General features: G+C 36.8%; 2 protein-coding genes and 1 long non-coding RNA gene across 3 annotated transcripts; 1 reads left to right on the top strand and 2 right to left on the bottom strand.

The window, feature by feature from the left end:
• Positions 1–4282: 4282 nt before the first annotated feature.
• On the bottom strand, positions 4283–6607 carry LOC133724202 (protein FAR1-RELATED SEQUENCE 5-like). The gene is made up of 3 exons (XM_062150917.1): positions 5855–6607; positions 4451–5805; positions 4283–4364 (listed from the first exon to the last, which is right to left on the bottom strand). The coding sequence occupies exons 1-3, from the start codon at positions 6605–6607 to the stop codon at positions 4283–4285; spliced, it is 2190 nt and encodes a 729-aa protein (XP_062006901.1).
• Positions 6608–11195: 4588 nt separating this feature from the next.
• LOC133724201 (midasin-like) lies at positions 11196–13319 on the top strand. Its single transcript, XM_062150916.1, has 4 exons — positions 11196–11632; positions 12029–12108; positions 12211–12301; positions 12749–13319. Exons 1-4 carry the CDS (start codon positions 11492–11494, stop codon positions 12881–12883), a joined length of 447 nt encoding a protein of 148 aa, XP_062006900.1. The 5' UTR covers positions 11196–11491; the 3' UTR covers positions 12884–13319.
• A 3069-nt stretch (positions 13320–16388) lies between these two features.
• LOC133724200 (uncharacterized) lies at positions 16389–17232 on the bottom strand. The gene is made up of 3 exons (XR_009853532.1): positions 17078–17232; positions 16885–16941; positions 16389–16777 (listed from the first exon to the last, which is right to left on the bottom strand). It is a non-coding gene; the product is annotated as an uncharacterized LOC133724200 (long non-coding RNA).
• Positions 17233–17377: the final 145 nt, after the last annotated feature.

Below are 17377 nucleotides of genomic sequence, written 5' to 3'. Positions count from 1 at the left end.
CCATCGCGGGTCGAAGCCTAAAGCCTCAAACCCACTGTAGGGTCTCCACTGTTTTGTCGATGCAACCAAAGCTCTGGTTCTCTTTCTCCACCCAAACTCCAGGTCTTCTCATCTCCACGACAAGAAACTCATCTCAGGTTGCACGAACCCAAAACCATTAACATGGCCGGAGTGATTCCCCCGGCGACGCCTGATATTAGTCCCCGCCGAACCTCGTCATCTCCTTAGTCCTCCTCACTGCTGCTGTTTGGGTTCGAGGATGACGCGGTCAACGGAGCTCATCACCGGTGAAGACCCCGATGAAGGTCCCCAAGTGGCCGTATAAGGTAAAGCTTTGAGTTTTCTGGGATTACTGAAGATTTGGGATTACTGATTTTTCTGCAATCATCTACAGGTGACTCCTGTTGATTTTTGTAGAGATTATGTCGGGTTTGCTTTTTGAGATGAATGTGGCTGATGGGTTTTGAGGAATATGTTGTAAAGTTTTGGTCTTTGAATGGGGTGGCATCAATTTAGTTGATAAAAAATAAGAATAATTGGGTTTGTATATGAGTTTGCTGCTTCATGCTCTGTTTGCATGCTTTTATTCTGGGTATCGTTCAATCCCGAACCTATTTGAACGAATCTCCCACCGCCAAAACAAAAGCATTGAAAGAAGATAACTGTTCATATATTGAGCTTTTTCTTTGGTTCGGTTTTAGTGATTGATACTATAATTGTGATTCTGCTGTTCTTTGTGTGGTGAATTTAGCATTTCTTCTATTTTTTCTTTTTGTCCCTGAACTAGGTAGTGGTCAAAAACTCTGCCATGGAAGAAAAGAAAGAAAAAAGCAGTGGTTATCGAAAGTTGGGCTTCCATGGTGCTACCTACTAAGAGCTTCCAGCAAAATTGGTGAAGGCCTTCAATTTGTGAGTTAGATGTGAATTAGGACTACAATTGTGTTTGAATATCATAATTGATGTTGGCCTTCCTTTCATTTTGTTTGGTGTTTTTGTTGGGATTATGATGTTGCTGCTATGTCTCTTCGTTATGTGTTTTTTCACTTTGTGTATATTATCATATCGAGAATATTGTTATTTCATTTTTTATTTTGGCTTTGCTTTCATATATGTGTGTTTTGACCCACTATCTAAGAAGCTTTGATTAACTTATGAATCTTACTCTGATTGCAGCATGATTATGAGCTTTTTTGTATTGAGCATTTGGTTCCTTTTGTTTTGGTGATATACTTCCACAGTGCCTCATTGTTTACCCTAAAATTCCATTATTTTCTATCTAATGTCATGTTTTTTTTTTGGCGATCATTGGATGTTGTTTGCAGGTGTTCTTTCATGATTATGTTTAAAAGATTTGTTTGATCCATTGTAGGGAAACAAAATCTGTTTGCGGTTGCTAGAGATCAGTTGGATCATGAGCGAGGAAGACTTAAATGTTCACTAAAGATATAGTAGTAAAGACCAAGAGGCCATGTTGAAAATGTTAACAAAGAAACAGATGAATGCAAAGTGTAGGAAGTGGAGTAAGGAACAGGTCCAAACTCCAAATGAAAGTAAGGGGACTGGAGGAAGAAAAAAAAAAAGGACATTGCAGTGGAATGCAAGAGGATTGAATGGCATAAGAAGAAGAAACGAAGGATGTGTTTGATTCTTCAAGCTTTGGATGCACCGGCAATGAGTGACGATTTCTATTTGAGCCAGGTGGATTGGTTGCTGCATAATGTATTAGTTGTGGGATAGCAAAACTGTGTTCATTTGTGGAATGTTTGCAGTAGTAAACACTAAATGTAATGTGCATTTTCTGGAACACAGAGCTTTATGACTTCAATTTGTATAGAACATGTGAATGTAATGTGCATTTTCTGGAATCACAGAGCTTTGCTCTTGCTAAGCTATTTCTCATCTGTTGTACTCTACAGAATTATAGAAGGAATGAAATGGCTCCAGATTGGAACATTTTGAGTCTAACATTGCATCATTCCACACCTCATTTTCTGGAATCATTACAAATCATCTGGAATCATTACAAGTCATCTGGAATCATTACAAATCAGCAACAATTGAGTATCCACAATTGAAACCATTACATAATTTCTTCACTATGATCCTCAGTCTAACATATAATCTTGAAATGATCCAAAATGTCTTCCAAAACCTGCAGAATCAAAGAGACAACCAAAACCTGCAGAATCAAACCTGCACAGTAGCTTATAAATGCAGAATCAAAGAGACAACCAAAACCTGCATAATCAAACCTGCACAGTAGCTTATAAATGCATCCAAAACCTGCAGAATCAAAGAGACCACCAAAACCTGCAGAATCAAACCTACACAGTAGCTTATAAATGCATCCAAAACCTGCAGAATCAAACAGACTCAATAAACTCAAAACCAAACTTGTAAATGAAGATCACAATAAATGTTTCTCAACAAACTGAAAACCAATCACAATAGGTATTTCTCAACAAATCAAACACAAGCATAGATTTCTATTTTTGAACAAACTCAAAACCAATCAACAAATGCTATTTCTGAACAAATCAAAAACAAGCACAGTAGCAATATCCCTAGAAACTGAAAACCAATTATAGTTACCTATTTCTCAACAAATCAAACACAAGCACAGTAGCTATTTCTCAACAATCATGTATCTGGGAGCTGCTCTTCTATAAGATACTTGATTTATAGAGTTAATGTTTCAATTTTCAACTTCTTCTATAGAGTTAATGTTTCAATTTAATCACTCATTTCTTTACAATAAGATACTTGATTTCGACTTTGCAAAATCAGATGCCAATGAAATGCACTCAGTTTTTTTTTTTTTTTTTTTTTTTTTTGAGTGGAAGACGTCAATAGAACCAACACACACACCCATGCAGTGTATCCCAGCATAGCCAGACTAATCACTGCACCGCAGACGCACGAACCATTGGGTGTTTTAACTAACCCAGGTCCCTCAAATCTGCTGGCCACGGGATGGAGCTGGGATTCGAACTCTAGACCTGGGGGTTCCAGACTAGGCAGCTCGACCAACACACCACACCACGTGGTTTGAAATGCACTCAGTTAAGTGTATGGAAAAAATGTCGTATGGAAAAAATGTCTTCCTGTCATAGCCTCTAAGTCGGTAAATTTCCAAATTGGACCGTACAATATTTTGGGTTTTAAATTCCAGGCCGTGATCATAAGCTAGCTTGCAACTAGATAAACCGCTCAGATTTGTATATAAACAATCAAGTGAGAAAGATTAGTTAAGTGTCTTATCAAAAAAAAAAAAAAATTAGTTAAGTGGATTGTAATGTTCTCACTGCATCCCTGAAGCTAAGAATGAGCCGTTACTATAGATCTTTGAGCTACTTGCACACCTTAGTATGGAATTTTAACCATACTATGTACTCTTTAAGTCTCAAGAATTAGCCAAGACATATGCATCATCTGAGTTTGCCAGACCAACAATTTAAGATAAGCTGGATACACATACATTGAGGATAACAAATTATTTTGGCTTCATTCTTTTCCTTTAGTTTCACTATTAACTTGCCACTCAGAGAAGCGCAAAATCCCTTGAGATAATTTAAGCATTTCTTAAGAAGGATATCTATGCTGTTAACAGTGATTCTCTGGTCTCTTTTTCCTTCTTTTTTTTTTTTTTTTTTTTTTTCCAATTAATCACTAACAAACTTCTTTTTATAGCCAATAATCGATACCAAACTTAAGAATGATAAGTTTAGTCTACTTTACCCACCCACTAATATTCTCATACTGCCTCCAGACATCAATCCCTTCTCATATTCGCATGGTTGTCCTATTTTATTATGTTTAAAACTTTAAATACTACAATTGTTCATATATATGTGTGTGTGTGTGTGTGTGAAATCTTGGGGAGTTGTCATTAACGTAAGGACAAAAGATCACTGAATTTCGATCAATAGCTGCACAAAAAACTTAAAGTTTTCTACCAATGTTCCAATTTCACTAGTATTCTGTCCTTGCACTCAGGAGCATTGGGAAACACTCTTGCCCCTATTCAAAACCAATCTACTGCAGCTATTTCTGAACAAATCAAACGCAAGCAAAACCAAAACCAATAGCACTGTAGCTATTTGTCAAGAAACTCAAAACCAAAACCAATAGCTATTTCTGAACAAATCAAACACAAGCACAGTAGCAACATCCCTTAAACTGACCAAATCAGATGCAAAATCCAAAAAATACCAAATACAGAAAACTCGAAGCTTACCTTAAAGAGCATGTTTTCTGGTAGTGAACTAATTTGTTTGAGACATTATTCTGCCAAATGAGATGATGAACAACTATCCTCATCCATACTAGTGGAACTTGAATCTCCATTTTCATCAATAGCAGGTCTACATAAATAAGCAAAAATAAAGTCATCAATATCAATCTATAAAAATGTTGCCATGAACAATAATATCAAACACAGGTATCTTACCTTCCATGAAGTGTTGGACAATTTCTTTTGTCATGTGACTGACCAAATAGTCCACATCCATGGCATTGCCTACCTTGACTGGCATTTACCTCAACTTTCCTCTTCTCTTTTCCTTTCTTCAACCTTGTCCCACACCCTTTTGCTCTCACTTGATGTGGTTCATTAAAAACATGCCGAATAGTAGCATTGTTGGTCTCGGTCTCCAAATCTACTGCAGTTTGTCCACCTTCATTACTAATTAATGGTTTAATATTCTCCAAAAAAACATCCAATGCTTCCATAAACAACTTGGTAGCCTCATCACTCACCATAACCTTATCAATTGCATATGTAGCATGCTGGAATAGTTTAGTCCTCCTTGCAAGTAAAGCTTTGTTATCTTTTATCTCCGTTCCATTACAATCTAACACAACTCTATGTCTTGCAGCCTTAGTCCATCTCTTCAAAATATACTGAATAGGCAATTTATCAACATCTTGGATCTTAATCAAATATGCCAAAACATGCCGACATGGGAAACCTTGACTGTCAAACATTCTACAGCTGCATGATGCAAAATCAGATTTCTTTTCATAAGTAAGTTCACGAGACTTACAAGTATCAATGTTCTTTCGTATAACCTTAAACTGTTCTTGAGTGACATTTTCAAACACAAGTTCAAGTTTATATTTGAAGCTCTCTCTCAACTGTTCTTGAACTTCATAAAATAGTTTACGTGTATAAACCTTGGCCATATGATCTTCTATGTCAAGGGACATGACAGTTTTTGCCTTCTCATCAATATTAATATGATCCTCCTCTAACTCATAATGTCGTTGGTGAAGAAGCCCCCTCTTAAACTGAACCATAAATTCCATCAATGAATTCCACTTAGAAACATAATTCTTGAAGAAAGAATGTTGACTCTCTGCTCTTTGACTACTTGACATTCCAGCTGAGAAAACATGATTGACATATGCTGGTATCCATGATGAACGAATTTCGTATATCGACTCCAGCCACATGTTATCACTCAACCCACTCTTCTCAATAATTTCAATCCATCTTGAGTCAAACTCCTCTCTACTACTTGAATTCCATATGCAGCTATGAAAGTCTTGGTAGGAATCCCGATATTTAATCGCATCTAGCTTCACAGAAAATTTATTAAGAATGTGCCAACTGCAATATCTATGAAATGTTTGTGGGAGTGCTTCTGAAATGGCTTTAGTCATAGCAGGATCTTGGTCGGTAATGATCATCTTGGGGGCATTTTCTAGTGCATCTCCTGGCATGGCATTTAGAAATTCCTTGAATAACCAAACAAAAGTATCGGTTGTCTCATCATTCAAGAATGCACAAGCAAAGATGATTGTCTGCCCATGATTGTTAACACCAGTGAATGGTGCAAAAATCATTCCATACCGATTTTGTGTTGTATGTAGTATCAAAGATAACTACATCTCCATAAAAGCTATAAGCTCGTCTTGATATTGAGTCAGCCCAAAAGCACCGTGTTACTCTGTTTTCCTCATCTCCATCCATTGTATAGACAAAAGAATAATATTTTTCTTTCTCATTCTCAAAATGCATGTACAGTAGATCTCCATCACGCCCCTTCTTCTCTTCACGACAAGTTCTTCCATAATTATATAGATCACGCTGTATAAAACCAATATTTTGAATGCCACCTGCCTGAACACCAAAGAATTCAAACTGTTTATTATGTTTCTCCACATTCACCAAGCTTAGTTGCTGTGATAGAACTGTGTTAACTTCTGAAACATGACGGTGAGATCTCAACAAATGTACTCTAGGCGGACTTGTTAATGGATGGTTGTGAGCCTCGACAAATACAGAGATTGCATATCTTCCAGACTCCTTCTTTCTCACAACTGCAATTCTCGCTTTACAACCCACTTTTGGTAATCCTCTCTTACGCTTTTCTCCTTCAACTTTGGAGTCTCCTAGCTTATAACAGACATACTCCTTCCTCATAAGTTGTTTCTTATCTTTGCTGGTCGCACTAGAATGACTTCTAATACTAAACCCTGCTTCTTTTGCATATCTATTGTAGAAAGCAGCAACATCATCTATTGTTTCAAACTCTTGGTATAATTTAGGCATCAACTCTGCCTTTACTTGAGGAATATAAACTTGATCATCCTCTGACTCCATTTATTTGAAACTGAAAAGCACACATAAGATCAACAATCGAAACAAAAACCAAACTCAGAAACAGAAAGAAGAAAAGTCCCAAAATATGGAAAAAAAAAAATCCTAGATTTTGTAATTGGAAATCAAACAAATCAGAAAAGAGACAGAATCCATACTATAGATCGAAGTCTCTGCTTCCAAGTCTGCAACTTTTGGCGCGAAAACTCGAAGGGATGTCTGGACCATAAGAGAGATGCAATTTTCATGAGAGAAAGAAAAAAGAAAGCTTCGGTTGCAACAATCGTGCAACCTGAGTTCTCTTTCTAGTATTTGGAGAACTGAAGAGATGAGAAGAGATTGTGGAGAACTGATTTCGATCTGGTTCTGGTCTTCGATGAAACCAAAGTGGAGTCTACAGTTGATCGTTGTGGAGCTTATAGTTCGACCCGCGTTTTGGTTTTCAAGGAGATTGATCTGAGTCGCTTGTTTTCATTTAAAGCAACGGACGACTGTGATTGATCCATCCGCACATTATGTATAGCAAGGACGTCCTCTTTGGAACCTTGCTGTATATATATATATACAGATTTTATCCAGAGCGGAGCTCCACTTTGAAATTAACGTGTGAAGTTTGAGTTTTTGGTCACTTTTCGGTCGCATATCCACATCTCGACCGTTCAGTTTTTAGGTACTAGTGTATAGATCATCTCTGCAAATTTTCAGCTAAATTGATGATCGTTAAGGTATCTAACTCACTTAAACCAATGGACGGACTGAATCTGTCAACCTGAACCGTACTAGCTTTAAGGAAATTATCAATGTCTTAACGATCATCATTTTGGCTGAAAATTTGCAGAGACGATCTATACACTAGTACCTAAAAACTGAATGGTCGAGATGTGGATATGCGACCGAAAAGTGACCCAAAACTCGAATTTCACACGTTAATTTTCAAAGCGGAGCTCCGCTCTGGATAGGATCTGTATATATATATATATATATATATAAGGGATCCCTTTTTTTGGTCTTTTATAGAGATAGGCATTAGACCAACTTTTAGATCATATTTTCACATCGTAACCGTTCAGTTTTTAGGTCCTAATTTATAGATCACTTCTGCAAATTTTCAGCCAAATTGGTGATCGTTAAGGCATCCAAAACTGCAATTTACACGAACGGACCGAATCTGTCGAACCGGAACCGTTCGTGTTTATAATGGTAAATTGCAGTTTTGAATGCCTTAACGATCATCAAATTGGCTGAAAATTTGCAGAAGTGATCTATACATTAAGACCTAAAAACAGAACGGTTAAGATGTGAAAATATGATCGAAAAGTTGGTCTAATGCCTATCCCTATAAAAGAGCAAAAAAAGGGATCCCTCACTAGAAGGGCCCTATATATATATACACACACACACACACACACAAGAACTTTCTAGTGAGGGATCTCTATTTTTGGTCTTTTCTAGGGATGAGGCATTAAACCAACTTTTCGATAATATTTTAGTATCTTAACCGTTCAGTTTTTAGATCCTAATATATAGATCACTTCTGCAAATTGATTATCGTTAAACCATTCAAAACTGCGATTTAAAATTATAAGTATGAACTGTTCAGGTTTGACATATTTGGTTTGTCCATTGATTTAGTCTAGTTTGATATCTTAATGTTCACCGATTTGGCTGAAAATTTGCAGAAGTGATCTACACATTAGGACCTAAAAACTAAACGGTTGAGATGTCGAAATGTAATCGAAAAGTTCGTGTGATGTTTGAGTTTTGGGTCACTTTTTGGTCGCATATCCACATCTCGACCATTCAGTTTTTAGATACTAGTGTATCGATCATCTCTGCAAATTTTCAGCCAAAATGATGATCGTTAAGGCATTGATAACTGCCTTAAAGCTAGTACGGTTCAGGTTGACAAATTCAGTCCGTCCATTGGTTTAAGCGAGTTAGATACCTTAACGATTATCAATTTGGCTGAAAATTTGCAGAGATGATCTATGATGAGCTTTTAGCAAGCGCATAATTTAACCCTGAAACATCGTTAGTAGTATAAGCAAATAGGGATCGTTCTATTCCGGGGATTGAGGGTACACCTGTCATTGTCAAACAATTAAACAATTAAAATTAAAACAAAGTATAATATTCACAAAGATATTCACAATTATAAACATTGTACACGAAAAAGGGGGTTTTTGATTTTGGTTTTTCCAAAAATAAACTAAGTTAACAAAACAATTAAAATGCAAAAACATAAAAATAAAGATGGAATGAGAGAACAAAGATCAAAAACCGAAACATATGATTAAAATCGATTCAAACCCTAATATTGTTCATCTAAGTCATGAGAAAGGAGTTGATCATGTGAACCATTCGAAAGCAAACGAATTCCCATTTTTTACTTTTCAATGCTAATTAATCTAAGCGAAAACACCTAGATTAATCCTATCAAACATGCAATCAAACCCTAGAAAGCTAGTCAATCATATATGTCATGTTCAACGCATTACACATAGAGAAAGGCTATCAACTCAAGTGTACAACTTAGTATGGAAATGTCCACCTAATTGCAATCCTCGTTAATTAAATTCGATCTTTGTCCAAAACCTTTACTACTTTGATTCAAGTTTACACAAAACGAAAAGTCGATTTCATGTTCTTAAACCTAGCACCAATTATATCAAAACCCTAAGTGTTTCGAACCACATAAGATTAAAATACAAAAATTATCTATAACACAAATTTAATTAAACAAACCCACATAAGCAACTCTCGAATCACAATAATATGAATCTGAAAATTTCATTCAATCATAAAAAATTCCAGAAATTAATATTCATTCAAACATATGTGTCAACTAAAGCAAAACCAACGAAATCCAAACAAGGTTACAAAGAAAGAGGTTGAATTACACTGTGAGATGGAGATGGGGATGAAAGGTAAAACATTGGAATCTTGAATCTCGAAAGCAAGCTTCAAGGTGGAGAATGGATGGTGATGCTCACGGCTTGGTTCTTCTTCTTCTTCCTTGCTTGAACTTCGTGGCTTGCCCTAGAGGATGGAAGAACTCACGGATATGCTAAGAGCTTTTCTGATTTTTTTTCTAAAGTGTATCTTGTAAAAACTTCGGACCCCTTGACGTTGAGAGAGGGGGAGTATATATAGGGGACGCATCCTTGCTCTTCAAGCCGTGTGCTCCCTCAATATTCTCACGGCAACAATGTCTCTAACTCCACATAATTTCCTCCAATGCTTGCTTGCCACATAAGCCCTATGATGTGTTCCAACCAATCACAAAATTCTCTTTTAATTCCCTAATATCTTGGCCGAAATATATAGAGATATTTTCTGATTTTCTTCACCAATTTCGGCAACAATATATTTAGAGAATATAGGGGATGAATCTAGACTCCTTTTTTGTGCTTTTTGTGTTCAACACATATTCTCTTTCCTTAAAACTCTCTAGAGAATATCTCCTTGCCGAATTTTCTAGGGTTCTCTTTGATTCACACGGCAATTCCTTCTCTTCCTCTTGGCTTGGACGGCAAGGAGTCTCCTAGGGTTTATCTTTCCATAAATTGCCCTAGAAAATCTCAATCGAAATCTTCTTTATATTTTCTGATTTTCCACGTCATCTCCTTGTTTCTCTCTTGGAATTTCACGGCAACAACATCTCTAGGGTTTGCTTCTTGCGTCACAAACCCTAACTCCATGGGCTTTCATGGGCCTTGATCCATTTTGCCGAAAATCCACTTCATTCTTGAGAGTTCTTGGGCCTTGTTGCTTCTCATTCAAGCCTTGTCACCTTCCAACGTCATAACACTTTATTTTTCCATTTCTTTTTCATAGTAACGTTGGAAACTTCATTGGTAAGCTTTCCTCCTTTTCGCAGGGTTTCCTGGTTGAAGCAAGAAAACTTCTTTTCTTCATTTCTGCTCATTTCTGTGGTCCATTGTTTCTCATTTTTGCTCCCCTTGACTTTCGCAAGCTCCTCTTTCCATTTGTGAGTTCATTTCCACTTTTTAGCTCGGAGGTCCTGAAAATAGAAACTAGTAAGAAAAATAGAAACTTTCCTAAAATGAAAAATGGCAACTTTCCTAAACTGAAAATGGGAAACTTTCTAAAAATGAAAAATAGAAACTACCGAAAAATGGAAACTTACTAAAAATGATAAATAGAAACTACAAAAATAGAAACTTTCTACAAATAGGAACTTTCCCAATCAAAGAATGGAAACTTTCCTAAACAGAGTTTTATTAAGGAAATAACGCAAGAAATGTAGGGAAAGGCAAGTAAAACGTCGCATTAAAATGCTCCTATCAATCTATACACTAGTACCTAAAAACTGAACGGTCGAGATGTGGATATGCCATAGAAAAGTGACCCAAAACTCGAACTTCACAAGTTAATTTCAAAGCGGAGCTCTGCTATGTATATATATATATATATATATACTGTCCGGATCGAGGAAGGATGTCCGTGACTTTCTAATTCTGCGGACGAAACGATCTGAGCCGTTGATTGCTTTAATTGAAAAGCAACGGTTCAGATAGAAATCTTCCAATAACAAGTGGGTCAAATAGCTTTGGTACGCAACCCGACTCCCCAATCTCACCCTCGTCGAGCCAGAGTCATCGTCTCCAGTTCTCCGCCCAAAATCCATGTCTTCCCACCATTGACGTTTGAAACTCGCCTCATGTTACACAATTTTCGCAACCCACGCTTCCTTCTTTTTCTTTCTCTCACAAAATTGTAGTCCTCCGATGGTATCGACCTCCCTTGGAGTTTTCGCCCCAAAAATTGAAGACTTGGAAACACATATAGTCATCTAGAGTTTTTTTCGAGTATGGGTTCCCTCTTTTCTGATACTTTTGATTTCCAATTGCTTTTTTGTGTACTATGTTTTTCTTGTGTCTGCTTGTAAATCAAGTGAAGAAGCCCATTCATGATCTGCTGTACGCATGGAGAAAGTTGAAATTGGAGTCATGGAAGGCATTGCTTGACGAAGTGCAGGATCAATATGAGATTAATGCTGGAAAGGTAAATCCTCGGCTGGGCCAGTCCGGCTACTTATATTTGTGAAGGTTGAATATGTTGAAATACAGTTTGGCTAAGATATCGGATTGTATACAGGGGTCTGGTGAAATAATAAACTAGATGCAAGTAACCTTAACTTTGCACGAAACCGATCTGTTGTCGTCTCTGTGTTGTAATAATTTTTCAATTTTTTTTATTTTCTTCATATATCAATGTTCTGATTTTAGTTGTAATTGAGGGAATCCTTTAGCATAATTATAAATCAATTGATATGCATGTATATTATAAATCAATTTTAGTTGGCATTGTGAACTATGTTGCCTTGGTCTCCAGGCTGTCCTGGATTTAAGTAATGAATTTTGATTACCTAATTTAATAATTTGTTTCAAAATTTTGCAGTTGTGGTTTTCTCTTTACTCAGTTCTACCAAAGCGAACTTCACCTGATGCTACTGAATACAAATTGTCTACTATCCAAATGTATGTTGAGAGTAACTATTTACTTAAATAATGAAGCTGCTTTATGCAGAAACTTTCTTTTAATGATCTTTGAGGTTGTATGACACAATTGTAACTTTACAGTGTGGAGGACTTCATTTGCACATCCAGCTTTGGTGAATTTAGAAAAAGCCTTCAACTTCTTTTTGCGTTCCTTGGCCATATAAAAACTGGCGTATGCCTTCAAGCTAGTATTTTTTGAGAGCTTCAGCTCAAGCTAGTACTAGGAAACCAGGGGCTCATTAGTTGTTAATCAACAGAGTAGCTGTAAATATCGGTCGAATCATTTTAGACCAGTAAAAGTCTATATATCATTGTGGGATTATCAATTCCCAAGGAAATATTAGTCCCACTTTAAAATGACTTGGCATATATTATATTTTATTTGCAGTCATAGAAGGGAAAGAAGAAAAGAACAAATAAGAATATATAATTTATGTGGTTCCTTTGTAGTGTGTTTACGTCTGATCAAAGACTGATTTAAGTGTTGCTGCATTTTATCAATGTGCTTTAATATGCAAATAATGGAATAACTACAAAGGAAAACACAGTGATATATCATTTCTATCTTCTGCTTAACTCATTTATCCTTGTGTATCTGATTGATTGGTGAACTTTGCAGGCTGCAAAGGAGTTTGAGACAGAACTTAAAAAAGAACCTGAGCCTAATACAGAGGTTCGCACTGATGAACCTACCATGGTGAGTGAAGAACAAAAACCAGAAGTCAAGGTCCCAAGCTCCCAGGAAAAAGTATGAGGTTGTAGGAATCACTCATATGACACATTATTATTTTTGTTGTTGTGAGACAACAAAGATCTGGAACAAGACGAGCTATGGTGTGTTTGATTCTTCAGGTTTTGGATGCAAGACGATTTCTACCTAGATCTAGTGGATTGGTTTTCGCATAATATATTGGCTGTGGGTTTGGGAATCTGTTTATTTGTGTAATACTTTTAGTAGTAAGGTGAGCTCTTAGCTCTACAAAATCAATGTATAGACTTTGTCAAATGTAATGTGCATTTTTTGAGAACACAGAGCTGTGATTATGCGAATCTGGAAGGTTCTTTTTATTTTGTACTTCATAGTATTATTGAAAGAATGAAATCAGTCTACATGAATGTTGTATTATACCACATTGAGAAATTGTTAGCAGGTTTAGCTTTAATTTGGGTGCATTTTGTTTTCTTGGTTATGGTTGTTGTTTTGTGCATTTTTTAAGAACACAGAGCTTTGCTTGTGCAATTCTGGAGAAAGTTAGCTTTCTTGGTTGTGGACTTGTGGTTGTTGTTTTCCTGCAATTTATTATTACTGGTATTAGCAGGCACTACTTGCAGCAGACATTTATTAACAAACAAGGTTGTTTTACTTCCAAATTGCATACAGCTGCAGAATTGCACTTTTGATCCTATAGTTCCTTATTCAATGTTTCTGGAACCATTACACAAAATGAAACATCATATTTCTGGAACCATTACACAAACAAAATGAAACATGATCAGTCCACATCAATTCATAACAAAGCCTGGCATCATATTTTCTGGAACCATTACACAAACAAAAAGAGACATGATCACAGAGAGCATCAATTCATAACTAAGCCTAGCATCATATTTTCTGGAACCATTACACAAACAAAAATGAACCACATCAGTTCATAACTAAGTGTGGCATCAGATTTTCTGGAACCATTACACAATAAAAAATGAACCACATCAGTTCATAACCAAGCCTGGCATTTTAAAACAAAACAAGACTGATCATGTACAAAATTCCATTTTTCCAAGAATCTTCCGAGTAATTCACTATTGTAGAAACTAGCAACCTCATCTATTGTTTCAAACTCTTGGTGTAATTTAGGCATCAGCTTTGCTTTTAATTACTTGAGGAATATAAACCTGATCATCCTCTGACTCCATTCAATTAAAACTGAAAAGCACACATACACCCAACCTAAATTTGTCAGTCAGCAATCCGATCAAAAGAAAAGATAGAAAGAAAGAAGAAACCCAGAAACAGAAAGATACCATACCATAATATAATCAATGAAAACACCATAACATCGACAAAAGAAAGAAAGAAGAAACCCAAAAACATAAAGAAGAAAAGTCCCAAATACGGTAAAACCCTAAATTTTGTAATTGAAAATCAAACAAATTAGAAAAGAGAGAGAATCCATACTCTAGTTGTGTTTCTCTGCTTCCAAGTCTCCAACTTTTGGCGCGAAAACTTGAAGGGAGGTCTGAAAAATCCCAAATCTTCAAACTCAGAAAACTCAAAGCTTTTCCTTATACGGTGACTTGGAGACCTTTATCAGGGTCTTCACCGGTGAAGAACTCCGGCGACCACGTCAATATCGAACCCAAACGACAACAGTGAGGAGGACTAAGGAGATGACGAGGTTCGGCGATAATTTTGATGAGAGAGAGAGAGAGAGGAAACAGAAGAAAGCTTGGGTTGCAACAATCTTTCAACCTGAGACGAGTTTCAAGCATTAATGTAGTGTAGACATGGATTGGAAGAAATCGATTTTGGGTGGAGAAGGAGAGAAACTTTGGTTTTGTCGTTGGGAGTGGAGACTTTCCAGTCGGGTTTGAAGTATAAGACTTGACTCGTCCCGCGATTGTTATTGGAAGATTTCTATCTGAACCGTTGCTTTTCAATTAAAGCAATCAACGGCTCAGATCGTTTCGTCCGCATAATTAGAAAGTCACGGACGTCCTTCCTCGATCCGGACTGTATATATATATATATATATACAATGCTTCTCGGTTACGGACGTCCGCAAATTTCAAAATCTGCGGATTTGCAACGTCAGTCGTTGGATCTGCTTAAATGAAGCTCTACGGCCAAGATTAAAACAAGAAGGCATGGGTCATACGGGTTGGAGATTAAAATGGATCCGACCCTGCAAAGGTTTGAGTTGAATCTCGATTCTTCTCAAGTTGTCTTCTTTAGCACAACTTCGTCCGTTTCTTCAGTCCTTCAAGCCCACCCCAACTCCCAGTTCTTCAGTTACTTCAAGGTTGCTGCGTACTGAAGAGCTTCACTCCTTCAATCCTTCAAGCCCACCCAGAGTCCCGACCAGGCGACCAGGTGACCACGATCGTCGAGCAAGGAGCAAGGTGTTGCATTCCTTTCTCTTCTTCTCTCAGAGTCTTAGAGATCAAAGGCTCCTTCTCTTCTACTCTTCTTCTTCTTTGGGGCAATCAATTGAATGTAGTGTAAGTAAGATTCAATTTTGTTGTATTTATTCAATTCAATTTGGGGAAATTTTTAGGGTTAAGAATTGATGTTGATTTCAATTTCGTGGGTGTTGATTTAGGGTCTGGAACATGCTCTCTTGCTTACAATTTATTGTGGGTTTCTCCTTCTCTTTCCTCCAATTCGATGTCAGCAACTGACTCAACTGAGGACTGAGCCACTGAGGAACAATGGTTTCGAATTTATTGGTATGGTTTTAGTTTAATTTTCTTATTGGTATGGCTTTTAGTTTGATTTGTTTTTGTGTAATTGTCACTCTAAATCCTCTCTTTCTCAATTCATTCTTTTGGCAGAAAGAATAACTATTATCAAGATGGATCTGTTTAAGGTCATACGGGTTGGAGATTAAAATGGATCTGTTTCGCTAAGCTGCTCTGTTTTGCTCTATGGGAGGTGCTGCTCTGTTTTATACAGTGGGACGGGCTGCTTCGCAAATGTTTTCCTCAGCAGCTTGATTAATAATATATTAAGAAGTTTGCACTATACCAATTACAAGAGAATCATACTGGCTTGGTGACTTGTCTACCGTCCGAAGCATTGTACTAGCTGGCTTCTAATTTTTAGAGCAGAGAGGGTTCGAACTTATACCTCACCAAACATTATAGATAAGAAATATTATTCGATCGCTAACAGTTTATCATTAATTATTTTTTAATTTATTATCTTTTTACAAAAATATGGAGCGTGGCAGATGATTTAACAGGAAATTTGTAAGACTACACAATGCATTCATTTTCGGAAGTGCAACGATTAAAGTCATTGCATCCAAGAATTTTGACACTCAATGAAATTAAACAGTTGTTTTCAGACTCTACAACTGGCCAACTGGGGGCTTAAACCACAGGTGATACTTAGCTCACCGACAAATGCCCAAGGCCGGTGTGTTTTAGTTTCGCAGGAAAAACAGTTCTTGCTATATATGAAGCGATAATCTGTGGTTAATATACTTTTATCCAAAACTTCATCTCTTTAAAATTTGAGCATATAATGTGTCTGGAAACATTGGAAGAGAGAGAATCATCATATACAATGTCAAGTCTAACAAATTAGATCAGCAAGCAGCTGCTAACACTAAATTGCCATCACTGTTTCTAATCTAATACCTATCCTGTAGAAGAATAACTACAAGGCCAAAGAAGCAGGCTTTGTTTCCAGTTAATAGTTGTGTATCCACTGAGCAGAAATCTCCTATCTTTAACAGTCGCCTCTCCCTTCTAAGATCCATAATCACAAACCCAAAATTGGAGCGGGAACAGGGGCAAAGGCAGCAACCAATCATCTTCAATGGAGAAAACTAGCCATCCATTGATTATGCTACTTCCCTATGAGCTTATTGTACGCGTACAATCCAGAACCAAGAAAACCGAGACATTGCCCAATGACATTCAACTGCACATACAAAGAAATATATCAGTTTCCATTCATAAAAAAGAAGCAGACGCTTTTCTTCTAACAGTATTGTTTCACTGTCAGGATGAGAACCGGTTGACACTTACAATATCAAATGGAAGGCCACCAAATATCACCCAGCCAAGTCCAATGGTAAAGAAATCCTATACCAGTATAATAACCAGAAAATATAAGAGCCCAAATAAAGAACTAATAGATCAATTAACAAAACATTGCACACAGGCTGCTAAACTATGTTGTAATACATCCCGGAGATGCAGAAATTTAGTGGATACAAACCTTCAAGTTACCGCAAATTGTCTGCGTTAGTGCTGAATTTAGTGTCGTATTAAGAAATATACAGTAATTCAGGAAGAATGCCAGTACACAGGAACAGAGCAAGACAACCTGCCATATTGAAACAATAAATCTCAATCAAAACCCTCTCAAGTTACTTGGGAGTGTACTTAAACAGTACAAGACGCAAAATAGGCATGCTATACTTTAGTCTGTTCCTGTGATATCAGTTGAATCCATGTGATGCGGCTGATGCCAAATTCCAACAATCTTACAGTGACTATATAAATTCTTTATAAATTA

The sequence above is a fragment of the Rosa rugosa genome, unplaced genomic scaffold (genome assembly GCF_958449725.1).
Source record: "Rosa rugosa unplaced genomic scaffold, drRosRugo1.1 SCAFFOLD_197, whole genome shotgun sequence".
Classification (NCBI taxonomy): domain Eukaryota; kingdom Viridiplantae; phylum Streptophyta; class Magnoliopsida; order Rosales; family Rosaceae; genus Rosa; species Rosa rugosa.
This window is presented reverse-complemented; position numbering and strand designations above follow the sequence as displayed.

Excerpts from the sequence above, each read along its gene's own strand:
- LOC133724202 (XM_062150917.1), bottom strand. The coding sequence starts at position 6,607 with ATGGAGTCAGAGGATGATCAAGTTTATATTCCTCAAGTAAAGGCAGAG. Across the intron at positions 5,806-5,854 it reads CTACATACAACACAAAATCG|ACAATCATCTTTGCTTGTGC; the intron begins GTATGGAATGAT and ends AATCATGGGCAG. Across the intron at positions 4,365-4,450 it reads TGTCCAACACTTCATGGAAG|ACCTGCTATTGATGAAAATG; the intron begins GTAAGATACCTG and ends TTATTTATGTAG.
- LOC133724201 (XM_062150916.1), top strand. The coding sequence starts at position 11,492 with ATGTTTTTCTTGTGTCTGCTTGTAAATCAAGTGAAGAAGCCCATTCAT. Across the intron at positions 12,109-12,210 it reads AAATTGTCTACTATCCAAAT|TGTGGAGGACTTCATTTGCA; the intron begins GTATGTTGAGAG and ends GTAACTTTACAG. Across the intron at positions 12,302-12,748 it reads TTGGCCATATAAAAACTGGC|GCTGCAAAGGAGTTTGAGAC; the intron begins GTATGCCTTCAA and ends TGAACTTTGCAG.